The sequence below is a fragment of the Mytilus edulis genome, chromosome 1 (genome assembly GCF_963676685.1).
Source record: "Mytilus edulis chromosome 1, xbMytEdul2.2, whole genome shotgun sequence".
Taxonomy (NCBI): Eukaryota; Metazoa; Mollusca; class Bivalvia; order Mytilida; family Mytilidae; genus Mytilus; species Mytilus edulis.
In genome coordinates, this window is record NC_092344.1 from 118,451,265 (window position 1) to 118,465,077 (window position 13,813).

The following is a 13,813-nucleotide window of genomic DNA, read 5'->3' on the forward strand; positions in this document are numbered from 1 at the left end:
AAATATTTATCACTTCCTGAAAGTTGACGTTTACGGATTAATAACTCCTACAAGGGTTATCATAGAACCGGGCCCAAATAAAGATTGTAAAGCTTAAAAAGAAAGGTCTCCTCAATTTTCCTTTATATGCAATTGTTTGAGATTTTTGCAAATAACTCGAGTTTCCCACCTATTTTGGGGAAAATAAGGATCTCAGAATTTACTGTTTGTCACTTGCTTAACCACAATATTTTCAATATTTTCTCAGAATCTTTTATAAAGAAAATACCATACCCCTGTCCCCCCCTTAAAGTAAGATGGTCGGTCTTTTAATACATTGTTACTTGGATGGTGAATTGTCTCAATGGCACTCATACCACATCTTCTTTTTATGAAAAAAGGTCAAGGATTAATGACACATGTCAGACTGATGTGAACTAGTGGAGCATCTGTATACCAAATATTAAAGACCATGCCTCATACTTCACGAGATATGGACCTTAGCAATAAAATTAGATGCAACAGTTATACCACCATCGTCAGTAAAACAGTCCTATGTATTGTAGGCGAGACATAAACCATTGTACTATCAACTGAATGGGGACTTTAGTTTAATTCAGTATTAATACCCTGTCAAGTGAAAGAAATACATACATATTAAATAAAATTACACAAATAATATCTTTATTATCGTGGTCTCAAAACAATAAAATAAATGACAATTTCTCCTTGCACTAAGGGGAGTTTTTCTTTTAAAAACTCAAAAAAATCAGTATTAATACCCTGTCAAGTGAAAGAAATACATACATATTAAATAAAATTACACAAATAATATCTTTATTATCGTGGTCTCAAAACAATAAAATAAATGACAATTTCTCCTTGCACTAAGGGGAGTTTTTCTTTTAAAAACTCAAAAAAGTCAAAGCATTAACAGAGAACAATATAAAATATTGCAAAAATGTCTTTCAATACATGAATAAACTTCTAATTTAAAAAAGAAACCAGAAATGATCCCCTAAACATTTTAAAACATTTTTTCATTCAGAGACTGCTTGAGGAGCAATAACATTAACTTACAAATAGAAACTTGACATGAATATTGGTAGATATCAAAACCTAGTGTACAATTGTTTTAGATTTTAATCTTATATATACCAACTGTCAATCTAATCCTGGATTTGTACCAAACTTGGAAAGAAGCTTATGTCCATGAAACTTTGGTGAATTGTTAAAGTCTATTGATGTAAGCTCCCTTTGTGTTTTTTTTAATTTCATATTATGTGTTTTGGATTAATGGGACTTTATCGGACTATAGCTCAAATTCCTTTTAACCTTATATTTCCTCACATTATAATAACACAACATTAGGAATTACAGAAGAAAGCTCCCTTTTGATTTAGAAAAAGCAATTGCCGTGTTGTTTCAGAGTAATTAGAATTTTTAACAATTTGAATTCAGGCAATTTTCCCCATTTTTCACACTTTCTGTAGTGTTTCTAAATTTCCTGATTTCCTTGAAACTTTACATTACTGTTGGGATTGATATAATGAAGCTCCCTTTTGATTTTTTATTATTTATTTGTTGTTCTGGAGTTACAGGACTTAAACAATGTGAATTAAAGGAAATTATTAATGCTGTCTTTTCCAATTTCTATATGCGCAATACAGGTGTATCATGCACTCTAGGCACAGCTGTTTATTTTATTTACCTTATCATATGTAGTTATACACAAAAATAACATGTGTTTCTGTATTCTGTTTTGGTAATAGAAGATACATTTTGGTTGAATGCATTAGAAATGAACAGATAAGGGGAAATAACTCTGTAATTTCAACTTATTTGCTGTCCTTCTAACCAATTTTATAACTTATTTAATTATTATTACCAGACACTTCCAAACAAAAGACTTAACATTTCTAACTCAGGAGGTTATTTACTATAAAATAGTATACTTTTTTTTCATCATGTTTCAATTTTTGAATTATTTGCCTGATTCTTCATAGACTGGCACTTAACATCATTTTTAATCTTATTTTAACAGGTAACCATGCAACTACCTAATACGGCGAGAAAATGTATCATATGTGCTGATCGGGAAATTGATGCCGTCATACAGCCATGTTTCCACAGCCTGTGTCTGGTATGTGGACTACAGATACAAGAACATGGCAGGAAATGCCCAATATGCAGAGGCAACATTGAAAATGTCCGCTCAATATTTTATTGTTAAATTCTAGATATTGGACACAAAACAATGTTTTTGAGAAATAATAATATGTAGTTTAAAGAGACCGGTCAAATTTCTCAAGGCATGGGACCGGTGCAAATTAGCATGGGACATGGACTTTTTAAAAGCAAAATTTCAATGGGACCAAGATTTTTTTCATCTAAGATCTGCATGGGACATTGACTTTTCTTTTATTAAATCAAATTAAAAAAAGTTCTGACTGTAAACTATGTATAATCGACTGCACAGCCACAAGGTTAAGGATAGTTCCACATATTTCTTTGCAAGGAAATGATAATCATGAAAACTCTCCCAATAAAATTCCTGTCTGGTTGAATTTTCAGTTTGCACAAAATTCAGATAGTAATTTTTTTTTAATTTTATAACTTTTTCAAATCAGTTTGGAATTCCATTTAACTTGACAGCTATAATCCCAATTATATACTGTCAAAGTAATTTGGTATTTGGTTTATTGCTGTCAAATCTATTATCATGTTTTAAGAAATAGTAAAAAAAACTTCAATTTTCAGTTCGGATTAAATACAGATGGTCACCTTTAAAAATATCCACAACTTTGTCAAATCAACTTTAATTGTCATAAAACTTGCCTTTTTTCTATATTATATACTGTTCTTACAAATTACAAAGTTATTTGGAATTTGGTTTATTGCTGTCAAACCTATAATGTTTTAAGAAATAGGTAAAAAAAAGCTATAATTTTCAGTTCGGATTAAATACAGATGGTCACCTTTAAAAATTTCCATAACTATTTCAAATCAACACTGATCGTCTTAAAACTTGATACTGTTCTTACAAATTACAAAGTTATTTGCTTACATACTGTCAAATCTACAATATTGTAATAAATAGTTAAAAAAGCAAAAATATTAACTTAAAGTACCAACTAAATATAGATGTCACCTTTAAATATTTTTATAACTTTTTTAAATCAACTTTGATTTTCAACACGCTTTACAGTTATTTTTTTTTATATGCTGTTCTTACAATTTACAAAGTTATTTAATATTTGGTTAACTTAATTACTGTCAAACCTATAATGCTTTAATAAATAGTTAAAAAAGCTAAAAAAAAGTACTGACTAAACACAAATGGTCACCTTTAAAAAATTCCATAACTTTCTCAAATTAAATTTGACTTTCATAAAATTTGATTGTTATCTTAATTATATACTGTTCTTACAAATTATAAAGTTATTTAGTATTTGGTTAATTACTGTCAAAACTATAAGGCTTTAATAAATAGCTAAAAAAGCTTAAATTTTCATTACAGACTAAATACAGATGGTCACCTTTAAAAAATCAATAACTTTGTCAAATCAACTTTGATTTTCATTAAACTTGAAAGTTATCTTTATCATATACTGTTCTTACAAGTAACAAAGTTATTTAATATTTGTTTAATTACTGTCAAACCTATAATGTTTTAATAAATAGTTAAAAATCTAAAACAAAATTAGTATGGACTAAATACAGATGGTCACCTGTAAAAAAATCCATAACTTTGTCAAATCAACTTTGATTTTCATAAACTTGATTATTATCTTAATTATATACTGTTCTTACAAATAACAAAGTTATTTAGTATTTTGTCAAATACTGTCAAACCTATAAGGTTTTAATAAATGGTTAAGAAAAGCAACAATTTTCAATACAGACTAAATACAGATGGTCACCTTAAAGAGTTTCTATAACTTTTTCAAATAAAACTTGACATCAATGTTTTAATTGATAGATTACAAAAAAGCTACAGTTTTCAGTTCAGACTTTATAATTCAGATTGTTACCTTTAAAAATTTCTATAACTTTTTAAAATTAACTTGGAGTTTCATTAATCCTTACAAAATATGAAGTTACTTAACCTGTTAAACATGGCTGTCTTAAACAATTTTGCAACACATTTTAACAGCACTGTCATCACATCACATGTCAGTTTTATTTGAATGATGTATGCTGTCTGGAGCAAAAGACATCTTTGATATACTTTATGAATTAACATGGGACACCAAGTTTTTTTGTTGCAAAAAAGAATGGGACATCAACATTTTTTCATCTGTATAACCATGGGACTCTATATATTCTTGAATGGGTGAATAAAACAAATCAAATGAAATATAGTGGGAGTCCCCTGGGATCATCCCCACCCCTTCCTGTTTGAGAACTTGTAAACGGTAGAGATCCCCACCCCTAAACCATATATATTCTTGTATGGGACAATAAATCAAATCAAATGATATATAGGGGGAGTCTCCAGGGTCACCCCCCCCTTTTTTTAAAAAGTCAAGATCTCCACAAAACTTTTTATAGAAAACACAATCATTTCAAATTTTCATTGTCATCAAATCCTTTATTAGCAAGTGAGTGCGGACAGCTGCAATGGCAAAAATTACAGGGGTAGTACCACAGGGTTTATAATTACAGGGTCTTTGTTTGGGAGACTTGTAACAGCATCCTGTTACAATTATGTATTTTTGATAGTGTTATTGTGTCCTTTGCTGCAAAATCAGGGTCAACACATATTAAGGGATTGCTATTTGTTGTTGTCACACTATATTATATATTAACCTTAAATTCTCCTAAAACACATGGAAATATTTTTGTATATCAGCTCATAGACATAATTTTGTCATCATAGTGATCTGGATGTCATCAACATTTATAATGATTTACTCCTTTTAAAAGGAATTTAGATTATAAATAAGCAATGACTGTTATATTTTTTCCATCTATTCGAAATAACCTAAAAAATGTGGTGCACACTTTTAAATAACCCGCTACATGGATTATTCAGTGTGCACAACTTTTTTGATATTATATCTTCATAGACAGAAAAAATATTGCAGTCATTCAATGCATTTTTGTTAATAAAATTAAAAAATAAGAGATTTCCTCTCTCCAAATTTGATGCAACACATTTAAGATATATGCACTATACACATATATATCTTTATCGTAGTGACCACAGATAAATACCCATATAAAAATATTTTCAAATAATTTGAACTTCGACAATTAAAAAAAAATATAAATGCAAAAAATGATATTTGATTCATATCATATGATTTTAGTATTTTGGTAAACATAAAAATATTGTTTGAACCATTCAAGTATCTGTATTTGCAGTTTTAGGACAAAACGACCAGCACTAAATGCTAGGATTTGAAGTAAGAACATAGGGTTGATACGTTTTAAAAGATAAACTTGTATCAACTGGTGCAAGAAGATATGTGTCTAAAAACGTCATAAAAAACATATTTTTCTACTTGAACCGAGTAGTGGCGTAGTTTTACTTATTTGTTGTCAAAATATGTCTATACACTGTACATATATAAACTTAAAGTTCATACCCTATATATGCGACAATATATAACTTAAAATACAGTCAGCTTCAATTGTCTTTCAATTGAAAGCTGTTGATTTACATACTGAACAGCTTGATCTATGTCAAACTGTGAAAAGAATGAAACATGTAAAAATCTAAGTTGCTCACATGATGATACAATCAAACAAATATCAGTAAACATAAAATAAATTTGGCATGCATCAAAAATGACAAGAAATTTGAAATTTCGAGACAAATCTGCAATGGTTGCAGCAGTAACCTTAGTGAATGAAATATAAAGGTGTCTCAGTTGTGAAGCATGTGACAATATTACTACTTGGTTATCATTTATTGATGTCCCACTTATATCAAGGGTGGTTAAATTTCGCAAGGACATTACAAATGCAAGATTGTTTAGCGGTGTTTCTGCTACATACAATTCTTGAATAGTAGGAGTAAGCTTTAGCATCAATTTGGTAAATCTGTGTGACCCAAAAGTAATATTTTGGTTACTTAGATTGAGACATACAAGCTGATTATTTTTCACGATCATTTCCATCATTGCAATGTCTATAGTATAGGAATCGTCAAATTCTACAATAGTCCACAAGCTTTGCATTTTTCGCACAACATCCTTTAGACCTCTGCATATTTTACAGACTGTATAAAGTAACTCCGACACAGGAATATAACTAAGTACCATTATCACTAATTCTTCAGGAAGGTCTAATAGACTAGCTGAAAATATTAAACAAATGAATTATTGCAAACACCTATATTTTATAAATGTCATACTTATTTTTTCAAGAATCTAATATACTTTTATTCTATATGTACGAGTGCTCAGGTGAAGACCGAAGAGCGTTGTTTTGTTATATTTGCCATTTTATAAATTAAAACAAAATTAAAATGTATCAATAGCTTCAAAAGTTATAGATATATTTTGACATTTTAACTGAGTTTACAAATGGAAAATATAACATAATAAAACCTCCAATGATGTTGACTTGAGTCTTTTTGTCGCTGTTTTTAAAAGAAGTAGAAGCTAGATATCTGCACTGAAATATATATCAAGCCACTCAGTGACTCACATAAAGTTTCAAGACACTTTATGTTAAAAAAACTCCAATGATTGGAGACCATGGTTCAAAGGTAAATTACTCAGAAATGAGTATGCAACATTCACCAATTTTAGATATTGATAAATTAATTATGTATATTTTTCATGTTAATTAATTTTACTAATATTCCACGTTTGATATGGAAACAAGGTATGGGATACCCATAATTGCCACGTTTATTGCAAGCCGTTCACGTCAAAACTCAGTATGTTTAAACCATTTTTCGAAAAATTTACACACTGAGAATTAGAAAGAAAAACACTGAGATGAAATAAACTGAAAAACACATCCTGAGAATTGAAAATTACACAATGAGATTTGTGCGCACTTTTTCTGCGCACAGATCTAATTTGCATATCTAATCTGTATCTATTACAATCTTAAACAACTAGGAGACAGAACTCGCTTTTAATTTGTAGCCTGAGTTCATGGCTCAAATTGTTATTTCGATTAAGTTTATGTCATCAGCAGTCCAAGGTCTGTTTAAGTTACGATTAGTAAAGATGTGAAGAATTTCCCTAAATCTCCTGTATCTTTAATTGACATTATTAGGAAACTCGAGAGTTCTAATGCATCTGTATGTATTTAAAACTTTAAAAACAGGTTTAATCCACAATTTTTTACATTATAAAATGCCTGTACCAAGTCAGGAATATGACAGTTGCTCTCCATTCGTTTGATGTGTTTGAGCCATCCCCTTGTTTTTGCCATGTGATAATAAGGACTTTCTCTTTAGAATTGTCCTTGGAATTCGGATTTTTTGTTATTTTACTTTTTACAACTTGCACACAACATGTACATAAATCTCATTGTGTAATTTTTGAATTCTCAGTGTGTAATTTTCAAAGCTCACTGTGTGTTATTTATATTTTTGTAATCTCAGTGCGTCTTTTTGATATCTCAATGTGTATGTTTTTATTCTTAGTGTGTGTTTTCAGGTTTTTTAATCTGTGTTTTTTTTTCAATTCTCAGTGTGTTAATTTTTCGAAAAATGTTTTAAACATAGTTTTGACGAGAACTGCTTGCCATATACGATGATATAACGTTACCACATCTCTGTTCATACACATATTATACTTACAGTAATTGCAAGGGATCTCTAAGCTGACCTGTAAAATACAAGAACAGATCAAAAGATTTAATCACATTATAAAGTGCCATAGTTTGTCAGCTTGGCGTGTGACATCAAATTTCCCTCATTTTTTAAACTAGCTTATAATACAGACATTACAGCAATCGGACTTGAGTATGTACAGGTTCAAACAAAATCTTTTGTTAGCAACCTTGCTAGCTGAAGCGTAAAGTCGTTATTAGCTTATAAGGTTTACCTTTATTACCCTTATTTTGAAGTAGTTTAGTCCAAAAGACGATAAATTGATTAGTCCACTCTCAAATTAGGGTAGTAAAGGTAAACCTAAGAACGATGTTACGCTTCAGCTAGCAAGAAAGGTAATCAAAGTTTTTGATTGAACGTACATAGTCAAATCCGATGGCTGTAATGTTCAACATGATTAGACAGTCATTTATTTATTCCTGGTATGGCGGACTAAAACAGCTTATTTTTAATACGAAGTTAACAATACGTCATGTCAGTATTTATTGTAAAAAAAATATGGAAAATAAGGATAGATCATAGAGGGAAATTTTTGTTTACTAAATTTGAGAATGGAAATTGGGAATGTGCTAAAGAGACAACAACCTGACTAAAGAACAGAAAACAGTTGACAAAATTTGTCGTCTTTGTACTGTTTATTGCACACACAAAAACATTGCGGTAGGGGCTTTGCCCATTGTTAAAGGCCGTACGGTGACCTATAATAGTTGTTAATTTCTGTGTCATTTGGTCTCTTGTGAAGAGTTGTCTCATTGGCAATTACACCACATCTTCTTTTTTATATTAACCGAACAATTATAATTAATCTGCCCCGTCATTTTTTCAGTACTGCACGAGATTTTTTTTCTCGCTGAACACTTCGAAGTAACAAGAGTCACAAGAACAGTCATTGGAACTTTATATAGGGGGAGGGGGTCTATATAGTTCAAATGAACTCGTAGTGACTCAGTATTAAAACATCAAAGGATCTTATTTTGCCGCAACTGTGAATTAAAAAAATCAGAACTCGACTGGCTCTCTCCAACGTAAATTTCGTGACACCCTATGTTAATTTATAGTTAAACCTGATTATTTTATGAGGCGACCATTTTACTTTCACAGCTGGAGAAAAAGGGTTGTGGTTTTTTTTGCATCAAAAACAAAATTCCCCTAACGTGTGTATACTACGGCAGACACGTGGAAAAGCCTTTTTATAGAAGTTTTTTTACAACAATAACTTAATGATTGATTGATTGATTGTTGTTTGTTTAACGCCACATGAGCACAACAAGGCTATATCGCGGCGAGATATCATTTAATAAATTGTTTCTTATCTTACCTCCATTTGCTTGAAATAAAATGCTCAAATGTGATGGCGACCTGATCCTTCCAAAGTCAAAATGAAAATGAACAGGTTAAAATCGTGCCACATTTATCTCGATTTAGCTGTAAACTTTCCCGTTGCTCGCCTTAATTTAAAACAATGTGTTGCTTTATAAAACAATATATCGAAGAAAAAAAGGCAATTTATTATTATTGCATGATATTTTTATTGACTTATAAATTAATCGTAAAATTGTTTCTCGTTTTGATAATTTGTCGCGTTATTTAAAACGATTTATTTTTATGGCGATAAAAAACAAATCGGCTAAATGCCTTGTTAGGCATTTTGTCGAAAAAAATAAATCGCAGTAATAAAAAAAAAAGGCAATTTATTATTATTGCATGATATTTTTATTGACTTATAAATTAATCGTAATTTTTTTTCTCGTTTTGATAATATGTCGCGTTATTTAAAACGATTTATTTTTAAGGCGATAAAAAACAAATCGGCTTAATGCCTTGTTAGGCATTTTGTCGAAAAAAATAAATCGCAGTAATGAGAAATAATGCAGTTTCCCGCTAAAAGTTATATCGCCTTCATGGATTATAAGTATTAAAACGAGGGTAATATACGCTTCCGTACATGTAACCTCGTCTTATTTTGAATGCCCAGCACGTTACGCACAGTGTTAGGTTTAGTAATGGTAATGTTGGAAGTTTTTCAATTATTTCAACCGACTTCTGTACAAAACGTTAAAGCTTTGCACTATTTTTAATATAGCTGGCATTTTGATGTTTACCTACTTATTTAAAAAAAAACCTTATAGATTGCGAACTGAAATGATATTTATCGTAACCGTTTCACACCATGAATATGGTCATATTATATCTCACCTTTACAAATTTCATCGAAATCCATTCAGTAGTTTTAACTTTTTCTTCGTTTATATGTGGATAGTTAGTTATTGTTGTTACGTCTTACACGACAAAAATGGCATTATATACTCACAATCATTGCTTAATTATGTAATAATACATAACATTACATTACATTTATTAAAATCAGGTTTTATTTAATTTCGATTCAAATGATGAATCAAGACAAATACTTATTTAACAATATGCAGAATTGGTTTGTTTTTGTCCTACTTAAGCATCAAGAAATGGTCAAATAAAACATAGACCGAATACCGTGCGTAACGTCTTAACCTAAACCAGCTGGACCCTGTAACACAGAGGTTATCATTGGTTGGTGTCTGTCATAACGGTGTTTCCTTTATTGCTGTATTGTAAATATGATCGTTGGATTTCTCTTTTGAATTGTTTCAAATTTTGTCATGCCTGGTCTGTTATATATAGCTTACTATCTGTACATGTTTTGCTCATTGTTGAAGGACGTACGGTGACATATATTTTTTTTCTCACATTTTTGTTCTTGTGTTACAGTATTATATATAGTGTTCTATTTTGGCAATTATACCATATCTCCATGCTGGATGTGCATAGAAAGTTTGCATGTAAGGCAAACAACCACCAACGAATCAAAAGTTATTTGGACGTTTCTTTTTGAAAGTTTTGGTTAATAATGCTCTTCAGCTTCATCATTGATTTGGTCTTTCAATTTTCAATTGTTTTGATTTGGATGCCACTGATGAGTATTATATAGTCCAAAAAATAGTCTTGAATGTTAAATTTGAAGTCTGGTATCTTTCGTGAGGTTTTACAACCACTGAATTGAGTCCACTGTTGGTTGACGTTTCGTCATAAGGGATTTCCCCAGCTCAGTAACCAGCACTTCTTTGATAGGGGTCTTTGATGACATGAAATATCATTGATGCAATAACTTTCTTTAAATAATATGTTGATAGCATGTTATTATAATTATTTAAAAAAAAAAAGTTTTCTTCATCCAGGCATAGAGATATTCAGCCAAATTTGGCAAAACTTTATTATTTTTGCTTCAACGCTCTTCGACTTTGTTATTGATATGGCCATCCAAGTTTATGATGCCAGTAGCACTGATGCGTCCAATGTAAACATAATGCGTGTCATGTAGACAAAATGCACGCATGTAGAGCAACGTGTGTCATGTAGATTAAATGCATGTATGGAATACACACTGATATATTTGATGATTTTTTTTCATTAGGATTTTCATTATATATATCTATCCCATGGATATAATTGAATTGCCGGACAGTTTAAAGTACATTTCATTTTTTTTTTTTTCTTTTTTTTTTTTAGCTTTGAAGTATTTTCTTGTCCCTTTTTTCCAACAGTTTAATTTACGTATGTGGTTGTTGAGATCAGGTAAACAATACACAATGTTGTTTGGAGGGTCTAGAAGATTGCTACGACTAAACACTTCTCTAAAGTTGTCTATGTCCAATATCTCGACCGATTGAGATGAGTCGTATCAACACAGTGTTTTAAAGACTTCGTTCTTATGCTTGTTGCATAACACACAACATATCAAAGAATACAACTGTCTCTGTATCCTTCTAGTTCTGAAACAATATTCGGCGTTTGAGTAAAATTATTTCTTGTTCGATTCTCCCTTTCTGTAATTTTTATCAAATGGTCAACGAATGTTTCGGGCACAATAATTTTAAATTTTGTTTCTTGTAATCTGTGCTATCGCACCACTAGCGAATGTATTCTTCAAAATCCATTAGCGAGCACCCATGGAGCTTCTCCCGAGGGAGGGAAAACGTTTTCGATGGTAAAGATTTGAAGATAAAAACAATAATTTTGCCAGGGAAAACCATGATTCTGATTCTGAGCACGAAGTATTTATTTTCAGGCTATGTGCTTTTGTTTCTTTGTTACGACCAGGTCTGGTTTTACTGTATACTTATGATTGTTTCCCGCCCGTATTTTCAAGACTCTGGTTAATGTATTTTCTCTTTTCTTATTGTTGACATACTCTTAATCACTACCTTTGTCACTTCCAATCACGTAAGGGATTATACCCCTACCCTCTTTTATAATTATATAGGGAAGATTTGATAATCTTTTGGGTGCCAAATTTGGTCTGGTTATCTTAAATCATTGAGGCCATTCTCGCACACGGAGGAATAATCAAAAATGGTAATTCCATAGGTTCTCGATTTTGGATATTTTTAAACAACCTATAACAGCTTTTTTCAACTGTGGTTGGCTTGGTTGTTAGTTGAATTGGGCTTCAAATTACAGTCGTTCAAGTAAAACATCTCTCAATGAGTTCTGATTCCGTCACTACAGTTAATGCTTGAAAAGCCTCATACAATAAACGAAACACACATTTAACTTGCGTATGCAGTATTGGTGTTTACCGATTCTCTGTTGAATCTGTAAATTTAAAAAAAAACTGTAATGCTTTGAAGGATAGACTAGAAAAGTACTTTATCTAAGAATTGATCTCCATCAAAGTAGACGATAAAATATTTTGTTCTTCGAATGCTGTGAAATTCTGTTCAAAGTAATTTTGTTTTCACTGCTTTGCTATTGTTGGTAAGTATGCCCTTTTCCTACAACCATATTTTGTATCGGCAGCAATCTGTCTGTGTAAATCCGTTATTACTTTGTCCAGTAAAAATATTACATCAAAGTTACGGAATAACCGTTTCACAGATGATATCGGATATGTTCCTTATGTCGTAACTACAATTACCCTTCCCTTTTCATGAAGGCGACCTACCGAATTGGACTATTTACCGGATTTGTATTGACATAAAAAAAACTCGACGGGTGCCACATGATGAGCAGGATCTGCTTACCCTTCCGGAGCACCTGAGAGCACACCCAGTATGTGGTGGGGTTCGTGTTGCTTAGTCTTTAGGTTTCTATGTTGTGTCTTCTGTGCTATTATTTGTCTGTTTGTCTTTTCATTTGTAGCCATGGCGTTGTCAGTTTATATTCCATCAATGAGTTTGACTGTCCCTCTGGTATCTTTCGTCCCTCTTTTGTACGCGAACTATTTGTCTTTTCTGTCTGTTCTCTGAAGAAACTCGCCTCAAATACCCTATTTGTTTTTGTTCTCCAAAAGTATTTGTAGTCAAAGAGGAAAGGTGAAAGGTTTAACTACTCTAACAAACAAACAAACAAACAAATAGAAGACCGAGAACGAAATAAGTAATAATTAAAACATCGGGTAACAAATGAAGAATTTCGTTAAGTCGTTGGTTCTACCACAGGGTTCTATAAGCACTATCTAGGGGTATGAATCAAAACTGTTATTCCCCAGTGTGAGGAACAATTATAAGTTTGGTGATAAAAGAAGACAAAGATGGGACATTACCACGTAAAAGAATCATCAAGGCTATTCAATGGAATTTGAGGGGATTTTGAAATGTAATATGTTTTGTTTGGCATTGTTATGCTATACCCAACTTTAAAACCAGATTTTTGAAAATACAAACTTGCTGATTCGATTATCCTGGAACCAATTTATTCATATGTAAACAATACATTATCTAAATGTAGCATTTAGTGACAGGCACTCGTCTCAGAAAAAAAATTCCTATATACCTTTACATAACACGTGTTATATAAAGGTATATAGGGAAACAAAATCTGAGACGAGTGCATGTGCATTTAGTATATAGATCAAACCTGTGAGAACATTTGTGTGTCACAAAAATCAGCCGAATTACATTTGATAGAAAAATGCTACGAAAGAGAGCCGTAAGACCAAAGGGATTTTTTTAAAACTAATTCCTTTAATTTGTCTTTTAGTTTGGAATTGGG

The 13,813-nt window shown here is 31.2% G+C and overlaps 1 protein-coding gene across 1 annotated transcript; it reads right to left on the reverse strand.

Annotated features, from left to right (window-relative positions):
* Positions 1-794: 794 nt before the first annotated feature.
* Positions 795-9,428, reverse strand: LOC139503082 (uncharacterized). Its single transcript, XM_071292763.1, has 3 exons — positions 9,102-9,428; positions 7,751-7,778; positions 795-6,286 (listed from the first exon to the last, which is right to left on the reverse strand). The coding sequence occupies exons 1-3, from the start codon at positions 9,105-9,107 to the stop codon at positions 5,598-5,600; spliced, it is 723 nt and encodes a 240-aa protein (XP_071148864.1). The 5' UTR covers positions 9,108-9,428; the 3' UTR covers positions 795-5,597.
* Positions 9,429-13,813: the final 4,385 nt, after the last annotated feature.

Coding starts and splice junctions, on each gene's coding strand:
- LOC139503082 (XM_071292763.1), bottom strand. Junction 6,287..7,750: donor AGAGATCCCTTGCAATTACT/GTAAGTATAATA, acceptor TAATATTTTCAG/CTAGTCTATTAGACCTTCCT.